The following is a 15,455-nucleotide window of genomic DNA, read 5'->3' on the forward strand; positions in this document are numbered from 1 at the left end:
TGAAAAATCCTCCGCATTTCATGACCCACACTGAGCTCTGGAACACTGAGGCCAGCAGCACAGATGTTGAGTAAACAAATAGAACATTAAGACTATCTCCCCATCAGGAGGCCGTCACCTTAAAAGACCTTTATTCACACAGGGCGGAAAAAGATATCCCAGACTGCCTGTATTTTTCACATGATTTTTTTTTTTGCAGTACACAAGCCATCCAGAACTAATATAACCATCCTGGGTGCATTATAGCCACTGTAGTCTGGTCAGCTGAATCAAATTGCTGCATTTTGCTCTTTACTCCTCTCCAAACTTGCCCCAACGTGAGAGGTATATTAACTGAGCTGGGTTTTTTTTGTTTGTTTTTTGTCATCCAGGCAATTCTGAATGTTTAGTTGTAAGCCGTGTTCCTGTCCTAGGGTTTCAGCGAAGACCAGAAATTTCCAGAAAACAAAAATCTTAAGCATTACATGTGTCATTTTTAGCTCATTTCTATTTTCACAGTCACATCTACATCTACAATATCTGAAAATGTTTGACATTTTGAAATTGCAAAATTTACACAGATATAACCAAGCTAGCCAACCCATTAGTTAGGACTCAGAAGAAGGCCTTATGTCTCCGATTAGCCACCAGCATAATTAGGAAGTGACAGTGAAATCAGCCAATCACATTTTGATTTCCATAAGTGGGAACATTTTGGAAAAAAACACATGCGTCCGGGTTCTTTAGTAGGATATGTCACTGACTGTGGATATGAGTGTAGCCTTATGAAACACATTCTGTGTACAGCCAGTCACCACATTTGTGTTGAGAGCGTGAGCCATGAACTTCTGAAAATAGGGCCTAATTTGTTTGCTGCAGTGGCCATAGGATGAGCAGGGTTAGGTCATGAATTTTTCCATCAATTAGGAAAAACTGGAGATAATTAGGTTTGGAGGTAATTGGAGCTAATTAGGAAGGGACGGTCAGGCCCACCGCAGCACTGTGCTGTTTTACAGTGTTAGCCAATGTTGTAGGTTTTCTTAATCCATAGTCAGTAATTACAGATTTTAGAATGTCTGGCTGCCTGTAGTCCAGCAGCTGGATGGGATTTCCTAACAGTCTTCATGAATAATTTACAGTACTGTAAATATATGCATAGTGGTTGAAATCCAAAGGCCTATTTTGATTTTAAGGCAGTTATGTGTTAAAACCATGTAATTTATAATGTTCATGCTGTGATATATTTCATTTAAAACTGTTTTACTAGCAGGCAGCATGGTGGTGCAGCAGGTGGAACTGCCGTTTACAGCTTCAATCCTGAGCTCGGATTACTGTCTGTGTGGAATTTCTGTGCATGTCCCCTGGGTCCACATGGGTTTCCTCCACGGATTTCCAGTTTCCTCCCACCTCCCAAAAATGCCAGCTGGTGTACTGGCTTCTGTATAGTGCCCCTAGATGTAAAAGTGTGTGTGTGCATGGGGCCCTGCAATGGACTCGCATCCCATCCTGGGTGTTTTCCTGCATCCTGAGACAGGCTCTGGATCCACCGCAATCCTGACCAGATAAAGTGGTTACTGAAGATGAATGACTGAATCTTTTATTGTATACATATACATCTACTGGCATAAAGGCCTAAACCTAAATTACCTGGTTCACCACAATTACTATCAGCTAAGCCTAAGTATAGGCCTTTAGTACAATTATTATTATACAAAATTATTCTGTGGTCCAATTAGTCCAAGTGATGGTTCCAATTTTACCATGCCTTCCAGACATTCATGTCATTCTCTTATACATATAATGTGTGGAATTCAGATTTTACCACAATAATGAAGCTTTAAAGACAGCTGGACTCATACAGCCTTACTAATAAAACACAAATGATAGTAATATTATATACTGTAACAGCATATAATTCACACTTGTTACTAGTAGACATTATCTGAGCTTGTGTTTCTGTTTTTGTAAGCAGTTGTTGAGAACAGTGTAGAAGGCTCTTCCCTCAGCTACACTCTAATTCATAAAGGGGTTACAACTGCTTAAATGCTGTGTCTTGTTTTTGGCGTGTTGCTGGGCTCCGCTCGCAGCCTTATCTATGTTAAACACCTTTACCAGCTTGGCCCGCTGTTGGGATGCTGGGATTTCTACAGAGAGGCCACAAGAGGATTATTCTGGTACACAGGGCTTACTGAAACCTCTACGTTAAGGTCACAATAACAGAAAACTGATAAGACCAGGCTCTGTAGAGACAACAAGTGCCGACGCTATTGTGTTTTTGATTAATTGTGTTTCTGCAGGAAAAAAAGTGCTACAGAAGAAAATTCCCATGATACTTTAGCTAAAATGCATTTGTGTTGAAATCACTGAAACATGTTAAAAAGGTTAGAGGAGGCTTAGACAGCACAAAAACAGTTATTGTGATGTTTTGGGGTAATCTGTGAAATTCAGCTCATCATCTGTGGGGCACTGATTAAAATGGACACCATCCAGTTTTTCATTCTTCTCTAAACATGTAAATAAAACCAAATAATCCAGTTACAGCAGAGTGTGATGTAGATAGATAGATAGATAGATAGATAAAAAGAGACAGACAGACAGACAGACAGAGACACACAGATAGAAAGACATATAGACAAGCACATCCACAGACAGACAGATAGAAAGGCACAAACACAAACATACAGAAGAACAGATAGATAGATAGATAGATAGATAGATAGATAGCTCCTCTGAGCATTGTATTGTTTAAGAATACACTGCATGTGAAAATGTTTAATAACCATTATCACTTACACAGGAAGAAAAAACTGCCATGACAGAACTGTCATCATATACTGTATGTCAAACAATGTGTTACAGCTGAAGATCTGACTTTTTATTATGTTCTATAAGGAATACCTCCCACTTGCGTCTTCTCCTAAGCTATGAGTCATGTTCAGATCCATATTATGATTGAGATTCATGTGGACTTGTGCAGTTTGTTCAAACTTAAATCCCCCCCTTGAGACTCTAAATCTCTCCCCTGAGGTTCTAGATCCCTTCATAAGGAGGAGGATCTCTGTGAATAGAGATTTGATGAGTGTTGAGCTAGCAGCTTCTGTCAAGCGAGAAAGAACCTTTAAATTTCTGCAGTGCAGCAAGCGCCTTGATCCAGGTGCTGATGATGCATGTTTCTCTCTCCTCCGGACACCTGTTGTCAGTTTTACACTCCATCCCTGTGGGCAGATGTGAGTGATTGCATGCTTTTTCACCTCTCCCTGCCCAACCCCTGCACCGCTCTGGATCATCAACATGCCATGTGCTGTACATTGGCACTAGGTGAAGACTGTATTCCAGAGTCAGACGAACACCTGAGATGAGCTCATTTCCAATTCGGATTCTTTGTCACATTCAAACCAGCTAGTCAGCTGGTTTCAAATCCACAGCTGAGTTTGTAGATCTTGATTTCCCCGCACACAACGCAAGTATCCTCTTTCCAAAATCTGTGATCAGCACATCATCCATTATCTATCGGGGGAAAGACCACGGGTGGGTCATAAAACAATTTTGCAGAAACACTCAGATGTGCAAAAAAACAGTGCTTTGATGGATCGCCCAAATCCCTTGTCTAAATCTTAATACAGTGGTTGCCATGGCGACTGTATCTTCATATTACTATATAGCAAAGCATGCACCCCCCCATTCACCCTGCTTTCTTTCGTTGAGTCAAACACTCTCATGGCTTGGATCTGTGCTTGCAGGTGCCCCACACACACACACACACACACACACACACCATTTCCCCAAATCTCCTTCCTCCCATTGTGTCAGCAGGGACCATATTTCTCCTAGAGCGCTGGCTGCGCCTCACCAGCCCAGTTATGGCATATCATAAACTCATACTCTGGACTGTTCATTAGCATGCAGATAACACAAAGCAAGAACAGTAATGTGCTTTTACAACAGCATGCTATTACTGTTTTCCTGGACACATCAGGTGTTTATTTTCTACGTGAAATAACGCATTGGCAGAATTACACTTTATAGATAAGCAGTTACAAACAATACTAGACTTGTTTACACACATATTTGTGATAAACGTGCTAAAACCCCATACCATTAAAATGATCATGCACAAAAATACTCTCATTTTCACTAAACAGCCAATTCTATGTCATTTGAAAAATGATGCTGAATAATAGAGTCAGGAGAACTAAAGAGGCAGAGAACATGCTGATATCAATTCAAGAAAAGCATGCTAAACATGTCTACACAAAGAGAGCGATTTTCAACGCCCCCATCCTGCTCGCATCGAGAAGCCTGAGGGTTTGACTGCCGTAGCTTATGCTCATTAGCACAAAACTGACGCCACAGCCACTGTAATTACACTCACTCATATGTCATTTTGCCATGAAGCTAATGAAACCATTCTTGGCAAATATTGATTACCTTTTCACAGAACTCATTTACAGGAAATTGGCTGCTTTTTAAAAATAAAAACATATGGCAAATTTTCCAAAGGTGATCTCTAATAGGAAATAAACAGGTCAGAATTTTGCAGTTTGCAAACAGTTTGCTGTTTAAAAAATTTGACTATGTTCTGATCACAAGCAGGACCTCTACATGGTAAACTGAGTGAACATGAAGACTGTACGGAGGAATGAAACAGGCTCAACTCTTTCATGCATAAGTGAGAATTTAAGTCAACCTACTTTAATAAAAACATCAAAGAAACTCAGCTCAACTGCAGCCCAGACACAGCACAGATGCTCTTCCTGAGAGACTGTCTCATTTAGCACCAACGCAGACAGACAGGAAACAAGCCGCTGAAAAGGATTAATTACATTCTTGCAGATGAAACCCTCTATGAGACAGTGAGCTGCTCCAACTGGGCACTCCTACCACTACACTCTCAATGTTGTTCTCTTCTGCCACAAACTGACCAGTGTTGCTCACTCTTTTCAGGGGAAAGTAACTAATGCATGCTCAAAAAAGCCACTAGAAGTCACCAGATCATGTCACAGACTAATTTGCATATTTCTTGAATCATCATGGTTGTTAGTGCTTCAAAATGTTTACATGGAGAAGAAAGATTTTCTGAAGACACTTAGAGTAGAATTTTGTCACAGGTTTATCAGAATGGAAAATAATAGATTATAAGTTATTTATTATAGAAATAAGATGTCCTTGGCCATGGCACCACAAACTGCCTATTTGCATATTTACTGAATACAATAATTTCTATAGCAAATGCATACAAATTGAAACTATGGAAGTGAGGCAGGCGGGAAATGGCCACAAACATATAGATGGAATAACTCTCTTTTATTACTTGCAAATATAGCCAAGAAGAGAGTTTAAAATAAAGCAGTGCCTACAAGAACAAATAGTGAGCAGTAATTGGTCATTGCTTGGAGCGCTCGACACTTCTGCTCAAAAAGTTGCTAGATTTGTCGCTAGGCTCTTCGTTGAAATAAAGTTGATAAATGGGTCTAAAAAGTTGACAAATCTAGCAACAAAGTCGATAAGTTAGCAACCCTGGAACTGACTTTTTAACCAGCAACAAAATGACCTACTTTAGACCTCTAGATAAAAAAAAGGGGAAAAAAAACCAGACACGGCCCATTTTTCAGTGCAGTGACAGACATTTGATTGTCACTGTTGTGTGTCCTGTCTGATCCCTCACTCTTCATTCTGACATCTGCTGCTGTGTGCTGGAGCCAGCCACTGAAATGAAACTCTCAACCCTCTGCAGCCGCTCCAAACCGGAAAAATCTTATTCTTTTAATGTTCATTCACCTCTATCTGCAATATTCAACAAGTCAGCAGGAAGTTGCGTAATCCAAATTTCCTGTAGATCATGAGAAGAACAACACTTTTTCTTTACTTTCAGTGATATTGTGATATTGACTGACAAGCTCAGATTGAAAGTACAACCCTGTTACCTAAATTATAGAATCTGTGCACTTCTGCCACTCCTGGAAAACATGCAGGTCTATAAAACTATGGAGGAAAAACAACTGGCAAATTAAGATAATCCTTTATTCGTCCCCCAATGGGGAAATGTGCAAATTACCACTATGAACATAAATTTTTATACTTACTGCTATTTACAGGGACATGCTAAAATGACCAATGCTATTTACAGGGACCTGCTGAAATGCAGCTAATTTTATTGTTGTAGATAGGCCATGTCCTGCATTTATTAGATCTGCTGTATGTGTGTATACAATACATATGTACATCGCTATCATATCTGCAAAGCATATCTGCATTTCCAAAATAGATTTGGGGGATAATCCTGATTTCTCTTCAGCTACAGTTATGATTTCACACTTTTATATGTGTGTGTAAAACTATTTAATGTGTGTGTGTGTGTGTGCATGTTTCTGTAAATCTACAAATCCAGCCAAAGAGCCAGAGCATGTCTGACTGGGCTACTGTGTTTTATTTTTTAGTTACAGTGAACAAGTAGGCCAGAATGTGAGCATATGTTTATCAGGCGGAGGATTCTCACAGATTCCTTTATGCGATAAGTGTTCACGGTTTCTTATCTGGAAGTGCGCTATAAATATTAGGGGTCTAAAACAGACCTAGGCCAAGAACTTACTATGAATGTAGTTACTGGAATAGATGGAGAGCAGGTGGAGATAAATGTGATCTAATAACTCTGTACGCCGTTATGATATTTATTTAGCCATCTACACTCCCTATCAGTGTGGGCAAAGGCTACACACACCTCTTTTTTGCTTGTAATAGAGAAATTACTTGATATGCCTTTAGGACAGTTCCTCACAATGTACTGTATGTGTTCATACACTATATCAGTGAAAGCAATATCAGACAAATCTTTACAGAATGGGCAGAACAATCTTTGGCCTAAGAATGTCAGATAAATACATTTGGATGTTTTAGTTATTAAAAAAACTGTCTGGGCATGGTTTTTTTTTTCTTTTGCTATAATCCTGTCCATATTAGGGCTTGAAAACTGGAGGATCACGGACCCAACAAAGTATTTCAGTGGATGAAGTAGTAAAAAAAAATTCTTTAGCAGAGTCGGTAAACGTATGAAAAAAAATCGATAAGCTACTACAGTTTTCTGAACATGAACCATCACTGCTTCTGTAGCAGATCTTCCAGCTTATGCAATCACATGAGTTATGTAAATTGTTTGGCTGAAGGCAGCTAATCAGACCAGAGACTAGCTACAGGGCCAGAAACATTGTCATAAAGGGGATTTTTTTTTCTTTTACAGACTTTCACAGATTTTTCATTTTATTTACCCTCTGGTCTGATTTGGAAAAAAAGCATGGTTTAGGGGAAAAACATGGACAAAGAAATATGTGTTTATTCTCCCTGCCTCAAATGCTCATTTGTTCAGAATCTACATATGGTGCTAATCAAAAGTAGTATGGTTATGGTTATGGTTATGCATTAAAAGGTAACTAGTCCCCATTCAGTCACATTAGTTGCTTATCCAGACCTGTATGTAAATGGGCCTAAGTTTTAGTTGAATAACCGAGTTCTTTAGTGTCAGGATGTGATGATTCAATTTTGATAGAGGACACTGGATATCTGATTATGTACATTTTTTTCTCAGACTGTAACATATTCTTTACTTACTTTTTAATTTTTTTTTCTCTTATTTAAACTTAGCTTGTTTCTAAAACATAAACACTGATATGGATCTTAACATTGCACTTCTTCTCATGTATAAATATTAATAGCTATAAATCTCACCTTTGTAAGGTCTCAGGATCAGTGCCTGCATGGTTATCTGTATCACTTTGCCATCCATGTGGTATACACTAACACCACTCATCACAGCAATTCAAAAGCACCCCATATCTCTGCTTTACACATTGTACATAAAACCTGCCTTGATGCCTTCTCCAAGCATAAAAACACAGATTATGGCCTTCTCTGGGACTTTAACGGCTCAACTGGAGTGTAGACTGCAATACTGGCAAAAGAACATATTTACAGAAAGCTATATTTTCCTCTGAGTGTCAGTCATGTAATACTTCATGCTGTAATACCATTGCAGATGATTCAAATAAGGTGGAATTTATTTCATACATCTTCCCCTAATATTCCAGCTATTGACGAGTTTATAAAACAGAATCCCTCCAGCACCCAAACTGTTATGTTTGATAACGGATTTCAAGAGCTCAGCTGCTGCATGTGTATAAAAGAGCTTGAGACGTTATAGAGTGAGACAGAGAGACACATGGGGGGTGGGGGTAGGAGAGGGGGGTCTGCAAGTTTCTCTGCTCACGCACAAACAGTAACAGGACACAAAATTGATATTTTTTGTAGATAAAATGATTTCCTGCCTCTTTAGCTCCCGGTTCAAATAATTTAATGTACAGCCGCAAGGTTTCAGAGTAGCTGCCATATCCGAGCAAGTGTAAAGGGAGCTAGCTGGCAAAAAGGGTTTAATGAAAAACATAATTTTCTAGTAATAACAGGATGCACACAGGGGAAACAGGAAAGGAGCCATCTTTCATCAGAGTACTGAGATGAAGCATCTTTTAAGGTGTGTTTCTGGAATATGGAGTGATTATAAAGACAGCAGGTATGATATAGAGATAGCATGATATATAGCAATCAAGAACCTGCAAGTTCAACCCAGAATATAAAGGAAATTCTACTTCCACAGTGGTAGCATCCTTATGTGCATACTGTTAATGTAGGTGTCGCATCATTACTCATTACTCATGTAATTATGCCTAAAACACGTGAATGTTACCTTCGGGTACTGCTGCACAGGAATAAGCACTCTCTCTGACAGCTTGATGTTTTTGTTGCTGATGACATCCAGGTATTTCTTCACCTCGCCGTCTTTCCTAAGCTCATCCCCTTCGTACTTTTCGATTTCTGCAACAGAATAAACAATGAGCCTTGAGATGTATTCAGAGTATGGGTCAAAGAGCTTTTCTCTTTACTTGCCTCCTAGCACAGTGAGACGTGCACAACAAAACAGTGCAGCTGAGATGCTTTTTCAGGGATCTCTCTCTTTTTGTTTTTCCTGCAATGTACATTTGGTGAGCAGAAAACTAAATCAGACACCAGAGAGACACAGTGTGCTTTATTAAGCGTGTGGATCACCCAATGTTAACAGTGTCCGAATGTTAACACTGTGTTGTACGTGTCACTCGGCTCATTAGGTCCACTAAACACTTGTTAGCAAGAGAAACCCGAATTGAAAAAACTCGCCGCGCAACACTGTAATACGTCTTGGTTGAGGAATTTTATGGCGCTTTTGAGGATTGAGCCACAGATAGAGCAGACGCACGGCATTAAGGAGGCCAGGAATGAAGCTGTCACAAGGCTTCCTCAAGGGATTCCCCCAGCCATCACAGGTAAATTAATGCTCGACAGAATTAAGAATTATGAACCTGCACCACTCTTGTAGAACAATACAGCAGAGACCTCAGTCTGGAAAGTAGGAGCATTGCGAGAGTGTGTGTGTGTGTGTGTGTGCGTGTGTGTGCGTGTGTGTGCGTGAGAGAGAGAGAGAGAGAGAGAGAGAGAAAGACAAGAGCTCAGCAGGAGGAGCTCATTATTTCTCACCTCTGCAGCAACACGCTCAGCTTCTTATACCTGCACCAAATCACATTCATCCATTCTCACTTGTGCATGCAGTGGGGGTGTATGCAGAAAGAGCCTCCTGCTGGTGTCAACTCTAGCTAGTTGCTTTTTTTTCAACCCTCAGAAAAGACGCGCTCACCTCTGTGAGGCATTATCGGCACAATATCCAGGCTGCCTGCAGCTCTAAGGCAGCTTTTTGTCCACATGTGTAGTTACTATAAACCACAGTCTCTATTGGGTTCCTTTATTACCGCCGTCTGTTTCTGTAGGCAGAGCGCATTTATTAGTGGAAGGTTATTCGGGGAATGACCTTAACCAAGCTAAAGCAAATAACGGCAAGAAAACAAGCTCAACTATTTATATGTTTATAGCACTTTGCACTTTGCATTTATTACAGATCTTATCATACAGGTACAAGTTTAGGAACTCAAATAGCCTCATGCTGTATCATTTAATATAATCAAAAAGAGCTTTGGAGAATCAAATAGTACCAGGGCGAGTGGTATAAATCGGCTAGCAGGGCTAAGCCAGCCTGTCTTTCAAAGATAAACGTATATCAATATACAGTCTCATTTTTGGCCACCACACCAGATTATATGTTGTTAACAAATGGATTATTTTGGATTTTTGTGGAACCAAGCACAACACTACCACCAATCCTCATAAGAAAATTACACAGTATGGTGTGAAAACGCAAGGCTGGGGCTTATTTCTTTCTAGCTCAGACTGTAGATTCATGGAGCATATCAGTGACAGTCATGTCGGGTGATTTTGGGGCTAATCTATTTAAGCCAGCTGCACTGACACATCTGTAACACATCATCAGCGGTGATCGAGAAGGCGCATGTGAAATACAGTCACATATGTAATAAACACTAACCAAGTGAATCACTTACTTTATCATCCCTTTTCCCCCCAAAATGCCTTTGGAGACGACACTAGAAATAGAAATAGAAAAAGACTAAACATGTGTTGTCCAATCAAAGTCCAACAAAAGTACAACAAACAGGACCGACAACAAAACCATAAGTTTAGTGATGTCTGATTTGAAAAGAAGGGTTGCAGCTTTTCTCTTTAACGTGTTTGGTATCCAGAGGAAACATGGCATGAAGCCAGCAGAGCATTATGGATTTGAAACAATAAAAAAAATTTTTTTTTTGAAATGCAGCAAATACTGCTGCCTGTATGTCTTTAGGTGTGTATATATAATAGTTTGCCCCTTATCATGCCTATTATGCCATCTATGGTATAATGTGTAATTGCTCAATCCTAATAGTTTCAATGTTGAGTTGTTAATAGAGTTTAACCATGACATCTACTTTTTCACTGACCAGTTGTCAATAAAATAGTATAATACAAAATATTACTGTATTGCATATTACATGTTAGATTAATACACATCATGTGTCCCTGTGTGGCTTTTCTGATGCTACATGTAGAATCACAAAGGTTTAATCACGAGTCTTTCCAAAACTAGTAAATTCCAACAACAGTATGAAACCACAGCGGAATCGCTGGCATGCTTCATTCGTACACATGCTGACAATTTATGTTCAGGTCGACTGGATGGCTCTTCCAGACATGACAGGGGCTCTTTTATTCTGCTACGCGCTGTGAAGAGGTAGTCCGGATTAGAACACACTCCATTCACTCCTCCTTTCATTCTCCCTCTATGAAAGGCACAAAAGACGTTAAACTGAGCTGAAAATGAGAGACACTTGGTGACTCTGAGCTGACAATGCAGCAAGGTGAGCATTTGATTCATGAACGTCTGCAGCTAGTTGTAGTTCCGGACCACGAAAAAACACACCTGTTATACCACAGCACTGCTGATTGTCAATTCTGATTGGTCAGAAGTTGTTGGTTAATTGTCTATAACGGCAGCTCTGACAATAGTGCCACTCGCAAGGCTTATATTAATACGCTCATTCTAGTGCTCTGTCGTTTCAAACATGCTTGTTAACAACTGACACAAGCATTTATTTAGTATTTTTGGATGGAGGCTCCAGTGTCAGCACTTTGATACAAACAATAGGAAAGTCTTCAGAACAGAGGCGTTTACACTTCCTTCAAGTGTCATAGTTGCTATAACTTAAGTGGTACCAAGAACTAAATTGTTTAATGGACATTTCACAGCATTAAAAGTAATAAAATCTAATAAAAAGTATAACATATGTCCTCAATTAATGAAAACATTTTAATCATTGACAAAATTCTGTGCTATAAGAGAAATAAATATACACTTCAGGAGGTGCTGTAACTGAAAAATCAACTGTAGGGTATCACGCCAACCTATTTTTGTTATTTTCCAACAACAGCAATTCCCACTGTGCGTTATTTCTTACTTCAACTTCAAACCAAACAATAGATCTAACCAAATGAATGCCATTTGTTTTTAATAATGTGCACTGTACAGATGTAGTTTGATTTCAATTCTCTGTGATGTCGCTCTCAGTCATTGACGTAACACCGATATATTAGAATATTTAAAAAAGAAAACAGCACAGACATTATTATTATGGTGCGAAATCATCAGAAACACAAATATGAGAATGATTTGATTTCATTCTTTTTAAACAGAGGTAAATGAATTCTAGTTGGTACAAATATACAAATCTATATTCCAGCTCTGTTCTAGGGTGCTAATCAATGAAAATTGCTATAATCATCAAAAGTTTGTTTAGCCCACGTTAACAAATTCACGTCTTTCTTCCTTTTACCTTCATACTACAATTACCAAGAGGCCTTTGCCGACTCAGACCTGCCAGGTGTGTTCCTCTATCATTACATGGAAAGGCTTTGTGACATTTCTCTTGGGTTAAACAGGAGAGAAATGGAGATACTCTAAACACAATTCCATTATCTACTCTCAGCTCAGGCACTTAGGCAGGTCATAAAGTATGTTGTCAAGGGCAGTAAAGAATATTATCCCGGTCGAATAGTCGGCCAACAAAGCCACACTGCCCTTATCTCCCGGAGGCGATGTCTAATTTATTACAACTACTAAATGTAATTGAATGTTGCCACAATGGACAACCTTCTGAATACAACCAAAGTGTCTATAGACTTTCACAGTATTACAATGTACTTATCTGTTATGTTCAACCATCATTTTCTTCCCGATTGCAGCTCTTTAAAAAGGGGCTGATTCTGCAGTCGTGACCAAATGGGAACCTGGAAGGACCTCTGACTAGAAAAAAAACTGTTTGAACAGCTCTCCAGCTTGTAATTCCCACTCGAAAAGTCACTAAAGTTTCTCACAAGCCCCAAGTGACACTATATTTCTCCCTGATGCAAGGACATCATTCCAACATGACCATGGTGCAAAGTAAAAGCAAGAAATAGTAGCATGTTTTCAACCTTTTAACAGACTTTTAGGTTTGTATTTGTGTGATATGCTGTAAGCGTACTAAAAAAAGGAGGATAGCTTTTTGCATTTTGCATTCATTTTATGCAAAATTGAATCAAACTACATGCATTCATGTTTTTTTTCAGCAATATTAACGGTGAATTAACATAACCTGCATCCACTAAACAAATAACTTATCTTAAGTGTTTTTTAAAAGCTGTTTTAGAAGCCAAACAAGCATTAGCTGACGGCAAGCATCTTTTTTTTGTTTTTTTTTAATGTTAAACAGTTGAGGCTATATGAGGAAGTGTTTTGATGCTTAGCGGTATGATGTACCATTTTAAGCAATCTTGTAAATTTAGAACAAAAGCACATAGCAGCAGTATCTAAATACCATTTTCCAGGTTATGGGCACGGAATACAAATGCAGCACACTACTAAACTCCACAGGAATTACTTACTCTCCAAGATGTCCAAGAGTCATTTTGCTTATAAAGACCATGAACATGCATAGAGCTAATATTAGTTTTAGGTAACTGATAAAGAAAGAGATAAGCTCATTTACAGCATATTAAAGGTGTTCCATCTTCCCAAGCTGTGTTTTGCCAATTAAAGCTTCCTCATTTTACCTCATTTTTTTCATTTTATTTCTTTTTTCTCACTGCGCGTCAGCTTGATGCACATTCCTAACTGGACCCCAAGGGATTAGTATTATTTCTGACTTACAAAATCACACAGAGCACAAAACTCCATTTCTTAATGTGAGCTGATTACCTGCTTTCTTCCTAAGCAGACTAAGACATTCATAACATGCTTTTTGAAGGACAAGTTAGTTTTTAGTGTTAAAACATTCATATTCATGCTCTGGTGCTAGTTTTTTGTAGACACTAATGAGTCCTGGCTGCACAGAACTGATTATTCCTAGGAGAAACAAAACTCACTGAACGTTGCAGTTTGACCTCCAAATAAGAAAAGCGCGTCTCATCGTTCTCGCTGCAATTAGAATAAATCTCCGCCGCCACAGCCAATACAACTCCTCCAGTCTGCTCTGGAGACACGGAGGAAAAGCAGTGGAGCTTTCAGGCTGTTGGTGGACAGATGTCAGCTCAGTGGGTTCCTGCAGCTTTCGTCGAGCCGTAACGAAGTTACAGCACAGAGTGATGCTAATTAAGTCAAGAGATCTGAATTTCTGCTTGTGGTTAAGAAAATATGCTAGTGCTCACATGTAACTAGAATTTAGAAGCTAGTGGTAATGTGTGGATTTTTCTATATAAATCAAAAATGGCCAGGGATCGCATTCTCTCACGTTTCATTAGAGCGCTTTCTTCTCCTAAAGAGTAATAGCTCTCACTATCGTAATAAGGCTCCTTAATTGAATCTTTGCCTGGGGCATTTTATTCCCAGTACAGGGCTGTGTGCGTTTGTATGCGTGTCTGTGTGTGCATGTGTGTGTGTGTGTGTGTGTGTGTGTGTCTTTTTAGGCACAGAATGTCCTCCAAAGTTATATATATATATATATATATATATATATATATATATATATATACACACACACATATATATATATATATATATATATATATATATATATATATATATATATATACAGTGGAAATAAAAAGTCTACACACCCCTGTTAAAATGCCAGGTTTCTGGTGATGTAAATAAATGAGACCAAGATAAATCATTTCAGAACTTTTTCCACCTTTAATGTGACCTATAACCTGTACAACTCATTTGAAAAACAAACTGAAATCTTTTAGGGGGGGCGAGTAAAAATAAAAAAACAAAATAATGTGGTTGCATAAGTGTGCACACCCTCTTATAACTGGGGGTGTGGCTGTGTTCAGAATTAAGCAATCACATTCAAACTCATGTTAAATAGGAGTCAGTACACACCTGCCATCATTTAAAGTGCCTCTGATTAACCCCAAATAAAGTTCAGCTGTTCTAGTAGGCTTTTCCTGACATTTTCTTAGTCGCATCTTACAGCAAAAGCCATGGTCCACAGAGAGCTTCCACAGCATCAGAGGGATCTGATTATTAAAAGGTATCAGTCAGGAGAAGGGTACAAAAGAATTTCCAAGGCATTAGATATACCATGGAACACAGTGAAGACCATCATCATCAAGTGGAGAAAATGTGGCGCAATAGCAACATTTCCAAGAACTCGATGTCCCTCCAAAATTGATGAAAAGATGAGAAGAAAACTGGTCAGGGAGGCTGCCAAGAGGCCTACAGCAACATTAAAGGAGCTGCAGGAACTTCTGGCAAGTACTGGCTGTGTAGTACATGTGACAACAATCTCCCGTATTCTTCATATGTCTGGGCTATGGGGTAGGGTGGCAAGACGGAAGCCTTTTCTTACAAAGAAAACCATCCAAGCCCGGCTAAATTTTGCAAAAACACATTTGAAGTCACCCAAAAGCATGTGGGAAAATGTGTTATGCTCTGATGAAACCAAGGTTGAACTTTTTGGCCATAATTCCAAAAAGTATGTTTGGCACAAAAAGAACACTGCACATCATCAGAAGAACACCATACCCACAGTGAA

At 39.1% G+C, this 15,455-nt stretch overlaps 1 protein-coding gene across 5 annotated transcripts in view; it reads right to left on the reverse strand.

The window, feature by feature from the left end:
* khdrbs2 (KH domain containing, RNA binding, signal transduction associated 2) overlaps nucleotides 1-15,455 on the reverse strand; it is a 99,281-nt gene that overhangs the window by 68,773 nt on the left and 15,053 nt on the right. For all 5 annotated transcript variants that reach the window (XR_008301496.1, XR_008301494.1, XR_008301495.1 and 2 more), the window contains exon 2: nucleotides 8,711-8,838. Coding sequence is in view for 2 of the 5 variants with exons in the window: in XM_026934461.3 (XP_026790262.1) it covers nucleotides 8,711-8,838 (128 nt within the window). In the remaining 3 variants the exon portion in view is untranslated. The remainder of the gene's footprint in view (nucleotides 1-8,710; nucleotides 8,839-15,455) is intronic.

The sequence above is a fragment of the Pangasianodon hypophthalmus genome, chromosome 3, assembly GCF_027358585.1.
Source record: "Pangasianodon hypophthalmus isolate fPanHyp1 chromosome 3, fPanHyp1.pri, whole genome shotgun sequence".
In the NCBI taxonomy this organism is placed as follows: domain Eukaryota; kingdom Metazoa; phylum Chordata; class Actinopteri; order Siluriformes; family Pangasiidae; genus Pangasianodon; species Pangasianodon hypophthalmus.